The 12,531-nt window shown below is 53.9% G+C and overlaps 1 protein-coding gene across 1 annotated transcript in view; it reads right to left on the reverse strand.

Annotated features, from left to right (window-relative positions):
• The window catches only part of DNM1 (dynamin 1), a 54,166-nt gene that overhangs the window by 5,266 nt on the left and 36,369 nt on the right, over positions 1-12,531 (reverse strand). Inside the window, 10 exon segments of the mRNA XM_010856967.1 lie at positions 2-193; positions 1,487-1,657; positions 2,037-2,048; positions 2,509-2,620; positions 3,527-3,636; positions 7,602-7,715; positions 9,988-9,999; positions 10,205-10,256; positions 10,442-10,512; positions 12,466-12,531. The exon segment at positions 12,466-12,531 is cut by the window's right edge and continues 7 nt beyond it. Of these exon segments, the coding sequence (XP_010855269.1) occupies positions 2-193; positions 1,487-1,657; positions 2,037-2,048; positions 2,509-2,620; positions 3,527-3,636; positions 7,602-7,715; positions 9,988-9,999; positions 10,205-10,256; positions 10,442-10,512; positions 12,466-12,531 (912 nt within the window).

A 12,531-nucleotide genomic window follows, 5' to 3' on the forward strand; every position in this document is an offset into this window, starting at 1 on the left:
GCGGGGGCATGGGCGTGCTGACGGTGGTCGTGTTGATGTCGCCGATGATGCTGAGCGCCTCTTTCAGTGCGTGGTACATGCGCAGCATCTCGTCACGCCGCTGTGCCTGCTCGGCCGACTCCTCCATCAGTGTGTTCTGGTCCCCGCACGAATACAGGTTGGCCAGCAGCTCCGAGAAGATGAATTCCTTGGTCTGCGAGTGGGCAAAGAGAGGAGAGGCTTGGACCCGGAGGCCTGTACCAACCAATTTGCCCTCCCCTCCCCGGCCCTTCTAGGAATCGGAGCTCGGGTATGGGGCTCTGCCACTGCCTAAACTTAGAGATCTCCCGTGCTTCCCGAACTCCCCCACTTGCCCTTTATCTCAGATGATCCAGAGAAGAAAAGTGAACTGTTCAGGTCATAGATCTAGGAGGGACACCCAAGGGCTATTAATATCACGCATCAGGAATGATTACTCCGCTTTATTCAGCCTCAGTTTCCACATCTGTAAAATGAGGTGAATGAGTACTAAGTTGCTTCAGTCGTGTCTGACTTTTGGCGACCCCATGGACTGTAGCCCACCAGGTTCTTTTGTCCATGGGATTCTCCCAGCAAGAATACTGGAGTGGATTGCCATGTCCTCCTCCAGGGGGATCAAACCTGCGTCTCTTATGTCTCCTACATTGGCAGGCAGGTTCTTTACCACTAATGCCACCCGGGAAGCCCCAAATGGGTAGTTACACCCTTTCCAAAGACTTGTATGTTCCACTGGACCAAAATAAGGAAGATGACAGTTTAAAATGTTCTGAGCCCTTGAGTACCAGGTGTGAATGTGGGCCAGGACTGGGTGAAATGCCAGTCTCTGTGTTTAGGAGGTGGGTTAACGTTCTTAAAAATCCCTCATTGTTACCTGGTCCAGGCTCTGGAATATTTGTGGAGAGAATATTTGTGGAGGTTTTTTATGCCATTGGCTTGTGTCTCATTTATTCGTTATTTAAATATGCGTTGAGCACCTAGCACATGCTGGGCACCGTGTTGTTAGGCACTCTATACTCATTTAATTCTCAATTCTATTATTATCCATATTTTACAAATAAGGAAACATAGGCTCAGAGAGGGTAGTTGTTTGCTTAGAATCACACAGGGAATTTGTGGCAAACCCAAGATTTCAACTCAGTTCTAATTCCCCTAGGGCCATGCTTTTTCATTAAGCTACAGGTGGAAGTGGTTCTGGGGGGTATGTATTTCAAAACATGGTCTGGGAGTTCTCAAAAGATGCAGATTCTGAGCCCTTTCTGGAAAAATTTAAGCATGTCTGGAACAATTTGGTTGTGTGAATCTACAGAGTAATATGTGAAGCTCACAGGACGTTTCTATCTGACAGCTCTGGCATGGACCCCTGCCTCCCTCCCGATTCAGTCCCACGTGGCTGGCCTGTGTCTACCTGAGGCCAAGCCAGCCACCCACTTCCCGGGTCCTACTGCCCCCCACATGGTGGTGAACCCACATTGTTGATCATGAGATGCATGATCGTCTTGGGCATGAGGTCCCGGACAGTTTTGTTGACGATGGCCATGTATGAGTCCACCAAGTTCCGGATGGTCTCCACCTGCCGCTCCAGCTGTGGGTCCATGGAGTGCATGAAGCTGTCCGAGCCGTTCTCCTCCGTCTCACTGGCCTGCAATTAAGAACAGAGGGCATCAGGGTGGCTGGGCCCTCAAAGCCAGGTTCGAGGCATCCCCAGGGTCCCAGCCCCTTCAAGGATGGCTAGAATGCTGGAGCACAGAGAGATGCAGCTGGCCTATATACAAAGACACCAGCTCCCCCATAGCTCTGGGTCTCTGGGCACGAGTGCCCACCCTAGTGCCTCTCAGGACCCCAGGCCCTCATTCAGTCTCGTCTTGGCTCTGACTCTAGTACCTAGAATTTGCCTTACTTTTCCAGTCCGTAAATTAGGAAAAGGACATCTCCAAGGTCCCTCTGGATTCTAAAGACCTGACCAGATCTGGCCCTAGGCTAGAGATGCCTGGCAGAGGGTGAGGGAGGGGCACACTCACTTTCTCTTTGTCCTGGGAGGCCCACACCAAAGCCACAGAGGTCACCACATCAGCATTGCCACCACCGCCACCGCCACCAGTGAGCATAGCCGAAGCAGACACACATGGAGAGGAAAGAGGAGGGACTGAGTAAGCAATCTGGGCACTGCACCCCAATTCGAAGGCAACTCTCGACTTTGTCACAGTGAAAGAGGGGAGAAAAGTGAGGGCAGTCACAAGGAACCACCATTATATGAAAGGCATACAGGAAATGCCATCTGCAGCAGAAAAAGGGTCATGTAAAATGGCATTGGAGAAGGATGGGAGGAAGGCTTAACTGATCCCACCCTGGGGCAGGTAGGGGGAGGATTCCTGCTATTTCTGAGCCCAATATCTTGAAAATATGGCACGACCTGGCATCACTGAGGGTGGCTCCACCACAGGACCCCTTATTTAAGCAGCTTGCCCCTCCTTTACTTCCCCTGCCACTCACCCCAACACGCTCAGGGTACACGCCAGCCCTTAGAAAGGAGGCCTTCCAGCTATCCACCTCCTCCTGTGTCTCGCAGGCCAGCTCCAGCTGCCGATAATCCTTGTAGACATTCCTGCAAGGTGGGGCCGGTGGTGAGGGGAGACAGGGCAAAGCCCTTTCACCTTGGTAGTTAAGGGCACGCGTGGACAGGGATCATCATGCCTGCAGGGCCAGTCCTGGCTTTCTTATTTCCCAGCTGTGGCAAGTCCCTTCCTCTCTCCCAGCCTCAGTTTTCTCATCTGGAAGATGGGTTAATAATAACAATTCCTGGGACTTCCTTGGTGGTCCAGTGGTTAAGACTCCATGCTCCCAATACAAGGGGCCCAAGTTCAATCCCTGGTCAGGAAACTACATCCCACATGCTGCAACTAGAGAACTTGTGTGCCACAAGATCAAAGATCTTGTGTGTTGCAACTAAGACCCAGCACAGCCAAATAAATTAATAAAAAGTTAAAAATAGTAACAAGTCCTGCCTTTTAGGGTCATTGTGAGAATTCAGTGAAATAAGCAGTAAAGTACTCTATTAGAAAGGGACTGAGCCCTCATCAAAGGGGCACCCATGACAGTGCAGTCCTTGGTTTAGATAGCAAGCCCCATTGCCCCCTCCCTGGCTTTCTCCTCTTGGCAGCTGTATTGAACCCACATCTCTGAGTGGGAGAAAGGCCCCTAGAGTCAGCCCTGGGTTGGGAGGTGAGAGGCCTGGTACTGCCAGTATCTTACCCAGGGCAGTTACTAACCAAGTGCTTGCAGAAGGGGAGGAAGGAGGGAAGGAGAGACAGAGGGGGAGAGGGAGGGAGGTCAGGTGGGAAGGAGAAAGGAAATGGGGGTGGGGAGCACAGACCAGGAATGAGATCTTGACATGAGTCTAGCACAGAGGAGAAACTCAACAAATGTTTGTCAAATGAATGACTTGTTGGGGGGCTCGGGGCAGGTCCCTCTCCCTTCTGGATCTGTGGGCCCCATGGGGGAAGGTGGGCACCTCTGCTCCGTGTTGAAGAGGGCAAAGATGTGCTTGCTGGACATGAAGCCCTTCTCCACGTCCCGCAACTTCAGGTTATCCACGGACAGCATGTACTTCTTCTCTTTCTCCTGAGGGAGAGCAAGGAAGGAGTGATGGTGAGGTTGGCGCTGTTCTCTGCCCCGCCTCACTCCGTAAGGATGCTCTGCGTTGGGGCGAGGGGTTGGGGTGGGCACCTGGGACTAGGGACCACCAACCCCCTAGAACTGTGCAGGCTCTATCTGGTAAGAGCCTGGCCCCAGAGCTCTGGGCCTGCCGGACACCTTGGCTCAAGCCCTTCCCACCACCTCCGCATCTGTGCCAGAGCTCAAGAGCCCGGGGTAGTGAGGCTGAGCTTGGCTCCCACATCCAGCCCCAAGCAAGCCCTGGATACAAGCCAGGCCAGCCCCAGCCAGGGACTGCCACACTCAGCCTCTCTCGCCCCCGGCCTGGCCAGTGGGGCCTGCGTTGGATAAGCCTCTGACTTCATTTCCTGACTAGAGAGACAGGGAAAGAGGGGGGGGCCACCAGGGCCTGGTGTCTTCAAAGGGCTGGCTCAGCAGCCCCCCCCACAGCCGCCCATGTGTTAGCAATCAGACAGACACACAGCACAAGCCTAGAAGTGGTGAGTGTGTGCAATGTGTGGGGTTGTGTTTGTGCAAATCCATGCCCGCCAGAGCACGTGCCCTCTCACCATTGTCCCTGTACCCGTGTGTCCTTGTGTGTGCATGAGGGTGCCTGAGGAGGTGCCAGTCCGACCATGTGGGTGAGTATGTTTGTATGTGTGCAGTTTTTTTGGTGTGCACGGCAGTTATAAATATCTGTGTGTTTGCACAAATGTGCCTCTGGGACATGTACATATCGTTTACATAATGGGCTGAACCTGGTTTATCTGTATCGTCTAGGAGGAGATATGCTTATCTGTGGGTGGCATGCGGGTGCCAGGCCTATGTGCACATGTGTCTGTAGGCTGCTCTGTCCTACAGACAGAAGGGAGGAGCTCTGGAGTCTGCAGAGGAGGTACCCGGGGATGGGGCTCTGGGAGGAGGGGAAGGGTGTCTGCTGCCTGTACCCCATTAGCCCACCCGACTCCACTGGGCCCATGCCCCCGGGTGGGGCGAGGTGTCTGTGTGGGTTTGGAGGACTCCGGGCCTCGCCCAGGATCTTGGGCGGCGGGGTGGGGTAGGGGAGCTGGGTTTAAGAGGACCCTGCTCCCGGTCCTGGTGTCATCCTACCCACCTCCCTCTGCCTGCCCCCACCCACCACCCACCCGCCTGGACCGACCAGCCACATAAAGCCCTCTTTATGCCAGGCGGGTGGCCGGGAGCCCCGGAGGGCGGCTGGGGGAGGAGAGGAGGAAGTCACACACACGGCCAGGGAACATCTGGAAGCATTCGAGGGAGGCCCCGCCGCCACCCGCCCTGGGGTTGGATCCAGTGAGGAGCAGCCTCCTCCTTCCCGCAGGCCGGCCCCCTCCCCAGGCCCCTCCTTCCCAGCCACAGCTCCCGCTCGCCCCTGCCACGTCAAAAGAGGCAGAAGGGGAGTCGGAGCAGAGAGGGGACCCCGGACCGGTTGGGCTGGGCTGGGGGGCCTTGCATCTCCGGGACACGGGGCCGAACTCACACCCGATGGACAGACACTGCTGCCTGGATGGATCGTGGGACCCCCTCCACTCCGTCTACCCAGTGTTTAGACTATCTGTTCAGGACTCCCAAATTGTACAGTAGTCTGCACATTGGTTAGGCTGGGCTGGGTTAGACCCTCGGCGCCGCCGCTGGAGACCTGGACCGACCCCCGGCCGCCATCCCACAACCGGAGCCTGGAGCCGGGGCAGGGGGCTTGGGGGGCACAGGGTGGAGGCTGGGAGGAGGCACCGAGGGAGGCGGGGCGGGGGGGGGTGCCACGCTGCTGTGGGATGGGGTGGGGGTGGTGATGGGTGGCGGAGGGAGACTGAGAAGATGGGGGGTCAGTGAGGGCTGGGCTGTGGGCGACCGCCTGTCTGCCCAGAGGGTCATCCAAGTCCTGAAGAGCAGACGGCTGGTGGCTGGGTGGAGAAGGGGGACAGATCAGCCTCCCCCCAGTCCGGACCACCTCCGTGACCCCAGCAGTTTTAGTGCAAAAAAAAAAAAATCCACTCACATCCAACACACACAGGCACCCTCACCTCAGCACCAACACCCCACCCCCAACTCAGAAACATACATTCCTGCATTCAAGTTTTAAATTGCACATCCAATGTCCCACACACATACAAGTGTACACATACACAAGCTCCCACAGACACACACTCATATCCACTCACAACGGAACTCTGGTCCTCTCCCATCCTTACATCCCCAGTACATACGATACATATTCTCAAACGTGCCACACGCACGTCCTTGCTCCTGGCGCCCACTCGCCGCACATACACACCGGCATTTACACACTGAGCACGGGCACACGTGGTCTGCCCCCAAACGCACACGCAGACCCTCACATACCAAACACACCCTGATGCTTATAACCCAGACGCTCTCCTGTCAAACACCCACACGCCGCGTCCACCAGGCTCCCACCTCCCGGCATTCTCTGCCCACCCCCTCCCACCCCCACAGACAGGCCAGCATCACATGTGACTCAACTCAGATGTACACACAAAGCTCCCAAAAGACACCCCGCCACGTACACATGTAATGCTGACGGGTGGGGGGGCCCGTCTCAGATACACTTCTTTTCCCCCACAGTGTAGACAGTTGCTGGCCCTCAGCCCCAGCTCACAATGTCCCCCGGCCCTGTGTAAGGAACTGCAGCATAGGGGCACCAGTTGTGGGGGCCAGCAGTCGGCACCCCCCCATCCACGGCACACGTCTAGGGAGCCTCCCTGGGAGGCAGAGCAGGAAGCGACCCCCACCCCACCCCCCCGCATGCCCCGCCACCTCACGCTCCATCCCTTCAAGGGGCCCCGGGCTCTGGGAGAGGCCAGGGTTGGGGTAATGAGGTCCAGATGGCTTGGCGCCCCTGCCAGTGACGACGGAGGGGGCCCGCCCAAGGTGGGGAGGGGGGCCCTACCTCGGGCAACTCAGAGGGTGCCAGGGATCACCGAGAGGGGCTTGGAGACCAAAATCGCAGGCCACCACCCCAAGCTCTGCTCCCCGCTGTCCTTCAACGGCCCCCTCAGGAAGAAGAGGGTCCCCTCCCCCACTCCTTGGCCAGCTGGAGTTCATTACCACAAGCCATCCCCCCACCCCCCTCCCCACTCCATCCCAGCCTTCCCTGCTCTCTTTGGTCACCTCTGGAATCCAGATGTGGAAGCCAAATAGACTGGTTCTTAAAGGAGACCAACAGCAGGGGAGGGAAGTGGCAGGGGGGTCTATGCCTGGCGGGCAGGGAGAGGTTCGGTGTGGCGCCTCTGTGGGCCCCATTGGTCTTGGACCCTCCGGCTGGAGGCACCCTGGGCATCTTGCTTGGACTGCGGGGCCTGGGGGACTGGGGTGCAGGGGTTAACACTGTGTCTGGCAGCTGGACTGTGTGTGTCATGGGCCTGTGGGGGCCACAGAGGAGCAGGCACGCCCTGGAGCAAGAAAACAGGAAGGCTGCGGGCCTGGTGGGGTCAGAGAGGGACGCTCAGCACCCCTGCCTACCCTCTCCAGGGCGCTCAGCCCCCAAGCTCCCCCATCCGGCCAAGCCATCTTCCCCATCCTGCCTGGATGAGCCCCCAGAACTGCCTGCTTATGGTCCTTACTTCCCAGCTTCACTCAAAGCTCTTTGATGGGATTTTTAAATACCCCTGTTGGGAGACTTCCCTGGTGGTCCAGTGGTTAAGAATCCGCCTTCCAAGGCAGGGAACATGGGTTTGATCTCTGGTCAGGGAACTAAGATTCCACATGCCCTGGGGCAACTAAGTCCTTGCACTGCAACTAAGTACTGGACCCAGCCAAAAATAAGTCAATCAGTCGTGAAATAGATACCAAATACTCCTATTCGGTGGTCCAGTCCATTCCAAGCCTGTGGTAGGATCTAAACCTGACTCTGGCCACCAGACAAATCCCTTGATGACAAGTGTCCCTTTACTTACCTCGTCATCCTTGTACCAGGACAGATTCTCGGCAGTCAGCACAAACCAATACTCCTTGGAGCCTCCCTTCATGATGCCGATGTTGTTGATGGTCAGCCAGCCCTTCCGGATGACCTGAAAGGTGGTGTGGTGGGGGGACAGGAAGTCACTGGACATAGGCCAGGATTCCCCATGGAAAATAGGTAGGCAAAAAGAGACACTCAAAAGGCCACCCCTCTCTCAGCTCTTGGAGGCCTGGCTGGTCAGGGACGGTAGGGGCCAGATCTACCCTGGTTTGAACCACAAGTGAACAGAGTGGAAGACAGAGGTCAGTTCAGGATAAAGAGCCTCTGTCAGTTGGAGCCATCTGAGTAGGCAACTGGTGGCCTTGGGAGGGGATGAGCTCCCCAGCACTAAAAAGTGTGCAAGCTGAGTTTAGGTGGCTGACTGGGCAACATGAGCCAAAGTATATCTTCTCAGCTTAAGAGTCAGCTTATTCAAAGACTTGTCTCAGGGACTTTGCACATGCTGATGTTGACTCTGCCTAGAAAGCACTTCCCCCTGTTTGTCTGACAAATCTGACTCCATCCTCAGGGTATAGGCTCAGAAGTCACATTCTCAGACAGGCTCTCCCTGGCTCCCAGGATAATCAGAACCCATATTATAATCTTTCATCATTCCCTGAAGTTTTCTTCTATGATGATGACTGGGATTTTGAATCTGTGTGTGTGTGTGATTATTAGTTCATGTCGTCTGCCTTGCTAAACTGTGAACTCTCTCCTCTACTGGTGTATCCTAGTACTTGTCAGTGTGCTCCGCAGACAGTAAGTGATCAATAAATATTTGTGGCATGAATACACAAAGGCTGCCACAGTGGGATTCTAAGAGTTTTTGTCTCCAGGTCCCAGACGGGGGGTGGTGGTGGTAGAGTGGGAGGCGGGAGTGGGGGGTTGCTGAGCACAAATTGTCTAGACTCCTCTTCCCCGGGGAAACCCAGAGTAATGGGCAAAGGTCTCTTTTCACAGCAGGAAACAGCTGGCCCTGGGACCGTCCTGAGCCATCAACACAGATCTGGGCCTGTGGATTCTGGTTCAAGGGCAGGGCCATCGACTAGACCCTGGTGGCGGGCCAGACTGAGGGGATGAGGGAGCTGCTTCCACTCCCTCCCCCAAGCCCTGGCCTCCCTGGCTTCTCCCCTGAGAAGACAGAGGAGACTTAGGCTAGCAGGAAACCCCTCTGGGGTCAAGCCTGCTTGACCCTCTGGCTTCCCTGAGAAGCCTGAGAACCCAAGTCACACAGCAGATCACAGCTAATAGCTGCCTTAGCAGTTAACAGGGACAAAGAGCCAGGTGCCTCCATGAGCCCTCTCCCACCCTGTCCCATCTGGAGAGGACCCCCTTGGCATCTTGTCACTGTCTTTGGAATTGAGTCCAAATGCTGTACCCTGGCTCTCCATCTCCAGCATCTGACCAGCAGACCTCTCTGCCCTGCTCCCGCCTTGACTCCCAGCCTTTGTGCTCCCTCGGCCACCGCAGCTCTGCCCTCCTCCCTGCTCATTCAAAACCCCTTTCCAGAGCCTGGGCACCGGGAACCTCCTGTTCCCCCTGGGGCCTGACTGCAAGCCCAGCCTACAAGGGGCAGGACTAGAGTCTGACTCCTGTCTAGGGGCCAGCACAGTGTAGGTCCCAGTGAGTGTGTGCTGAATCAAATTGCCCTGGGATATTGCATTCATGAACTCCTTCCTTCTAATGAGCACCTATTGGGTGCCAGGCACTGCGCTGGGGGCCAAGGATTTACTGGTAAACAAGACAGACCCAGCCCTTCCCCTTAGAGGGCTCAAGAGGGAAGTGATATGATGTCAGTGAGCACACAAGCATCTAGATTATCACAAAGACACTATGGCCTCTGGAAAAGCTCGGACTCTATGGCTTGGGGTACAACTGGGGCTGAGAAGTGATGTTTCAGCAGAGATCTGAAGAACAGAGCAGGTGAGGAGGCCCCGGTTTCTTGACATTTCATTCATCTCTTTCCTCAACTCTCTGGTAGGGATGCCAGCTTAAAAACATTCTCTCTCATCCATCCATCCATCCATCCATCCGACAGATATTAAAGAGCTCCTACTCAATGCCAGGTCTCTGCCAAACATTTTGGCCCACTCCAGCCCATGTGGTCTCCCTCTGGATGAAGGAGATGCTTAGCTCATGCACACCAAAGGACAGATTGGTAGGACTCTGTGTGTGGCTAAGCCTTGCCTCTGGCCTGAGTGCTTGTGTGGACACCCATGTGTTGCTGTGTGCAAGCAGCTCAAACCAAAAGGTGTCCTCTTGACCCCTGAGCATCCCCGCTACAAATGGGTCCCCTCCTCCCCCTCACTATACAAACCAAGAGCCCCAGTCCTGGTACTCACCAGAATCTCATCCTGCAAAGAGGTAACCATAGCAACCACGAGAAGCATCGGGAGAGAGGAGAGAGGGTTACTGAGGCAGAGTGGGAGGCTTGTGGCTGGCATCTGATAGGCTCCCTGGCCCCTGTGGGACCCTTCCCCTCGGGGGAGGGGGCTCTCAGAGCTTGGCGTCCATCCGGCACCCTCCATCCCTCCGGCTAGGGCACTGGAGTTCACTCACCTGGTTCCCTGAAGCCTTCTTCTTGTTCATCTGGTTGCTTCTCTGCTGAGCACTAGTGAGGAGAGAAGGAAGAGTCCCAGAACCTCTCTCCAGAGGTCCAGCTTCATTGCTACTGTTCAGTGGGCACCAGACCCAGAGGCTTGCCCCAGCAGGCCTGGGCCCTACACACACACACACACACACACACACACACATAGTCACACAAACTGTCACCTTCTCTGACCAAGGAGCACTCACTTGGCAAAGCCTATGAAGTCCTCATGGTTGGTATTCATGTAAGCCAGCTCAATATCGATGAGGAGCATGACCTTCAAGGATACACAGGTCAGCAGGCAAATGGAAAAGATACCATAGAGTTTTAAAATGCATGAACATCTGGGAGAAGCACACTTGCAGCATATATAGAATCCATAAGAAATAAATCTATAAACCATAATAAACAAAGATATCCATAATAGTATCCATAATAAATAAAGAGTTCCTAGAAATCAATAAATGGAAGACAAGAAACACAAACCAAAATAGTCAAAGAACCTGAATGGGTAATCCATAGAAGAAATGCAGATAACCAATAAGGATATGTAAAAAATGCTCCCTCTTGTTCACAAAGAAATGTAAATTAAAATGGGACCCTTTTTGACCTTTCAAATTAATAATAAATATTGGGACCAATGTGGGCACAGTTGTAGGAAGACATACCATAGATGGAAGTATAAACATGTATCATCTTCTTGGAGGGCAGTTTGGCAATATATGACAACATTAAAATGCATATACTTGGGACTTCCCCAATGGTCTAGTGGTTAAGAATCTACCTTCCAATGCAGGGGATGTGGGTTTGATCCCTGGTCAGGGAACTAAGATCCCACATGCTGTGGGGCAACTAAAGCCTGTGTGTCTTAACTACTGTGCCCATGCGCCGTAGAGCTCATGCTCAACAAGGGAAGCCCGTGCATGCCACGACGAAGATCCAGCACAGCCAAAACTGAAACTGAAAAAAGTGGGTGGCTGAGGACAGCACCATTGTGGAGAAGGAGTGTATAAGGATGAGGCTGGGGACTGGGAGCCAGAAGTGGGTACAGACGGAAGGATGACAGGGAGATGGACAAGGAAAAAGGACTCACCTGTGAGCTCTGTGAGAGCTGTAAGGGGGCCTGCTTACTTCTGTTCCTCTCAACCCAGAGGAGCACTCAGTGGACATGCCTCTTACTGAATGAATGAATGAGTATTTGATAGATGACTACATAAAAGGAAGGGAGGGTGCCTAGGAGGGGGTGTATGGTGACCCAGAGAAACAGGAAATAGAGAGAGAGGCCCAAATAGGGGTGACCAGAGTATAGAAAGTTGAGAAGCAGATGGTAGGATTGTAAAATGGAACAGCTTCTGTAGAAAACTCTATGGCAGATCCTCAAAAAATTAAACATAGAAGTACCATATGATCCAGTGATTCCATTTCTGGGAATACACTCCAAAGAACTGAAAGCAAGGTCTCAAAGAGATATTTGTGCACCCATGTTCATAGCAGCATTATTCACAATAGCCCAAAGGTGGGGGGAAAAAACCCAACTCAAATGGATACGCAAAATGTGGTCTACCCAAACAATGGAATATGATTCAGCCTTAAAAAGGAGAGTTATCCTGACACGTGCTACAACATGGATGAACCTTGAGAACATTACGCTGAGTGAAGCAAGCCAGACACACAATGACAGTTGTTGTTTGCTTCCATTTATACGAGGTACCGAGACTTGTCAAATTCATAGAAACAGAAAGGAGACTGGTGGTTGCCAGGGGCTGGGAAGAGGATGGGATGGGGGTCATTGTGTTTTGTGTTTTTTTTTTGCTGTGCCATGCAGCATGCAGGATCTTGGTTTCCCAACTGGGAATCAAACCTGAGCCCCCTGCATTGGGAGCGCAGAGTCTACACCACTGGACTGCCAGGGACTGTTTAAGGTGGAGGCGGGCAGAGTTTCATTTTAGGAAGATGAAAAAGTTCTGGACATGGATGGTGGTGATGGTTGCAATCTGAATGTCCTTAAGACCACTGAACTGCACGATTTGAAGTGGGTAAAACAGTGAAATGTATGTTATGTGTATTTTTTTCTCACAATAAAACAGGGTAAGAGAGACGCATAAAGTTAATATGGGGAGAGAACGTATACGAGAGACTGAGACAGAAGAGACTAACGGGGAAGAAGGAGGTGAGCCCAGGGGCAGGAGTTCAAGGCCAGGGAAGAGTGGGCAGTGCCAAGTGGGCTCACCTGCTCCTTGGTGCGACCCTCGCGCTCCCGGATGTGGGTGGTCACAATGCGCTCCATCTCCTCCCG

This window comes from Bison bison, unplaced genomic scaffold (assembly GCF_000754665.1).
Source record: "Bison bison bison isolate TAMUID 2011002044 unplaced genomic scaffold, Bison_UMD1.0 scf7180017864375, whole genome shotgun sequence".
Lineage (NCBI taxonomy): Eukaryota > Metazoa > Chordata > Mammalia > Artiodactyla > Bovidae > Bison > Bison bison.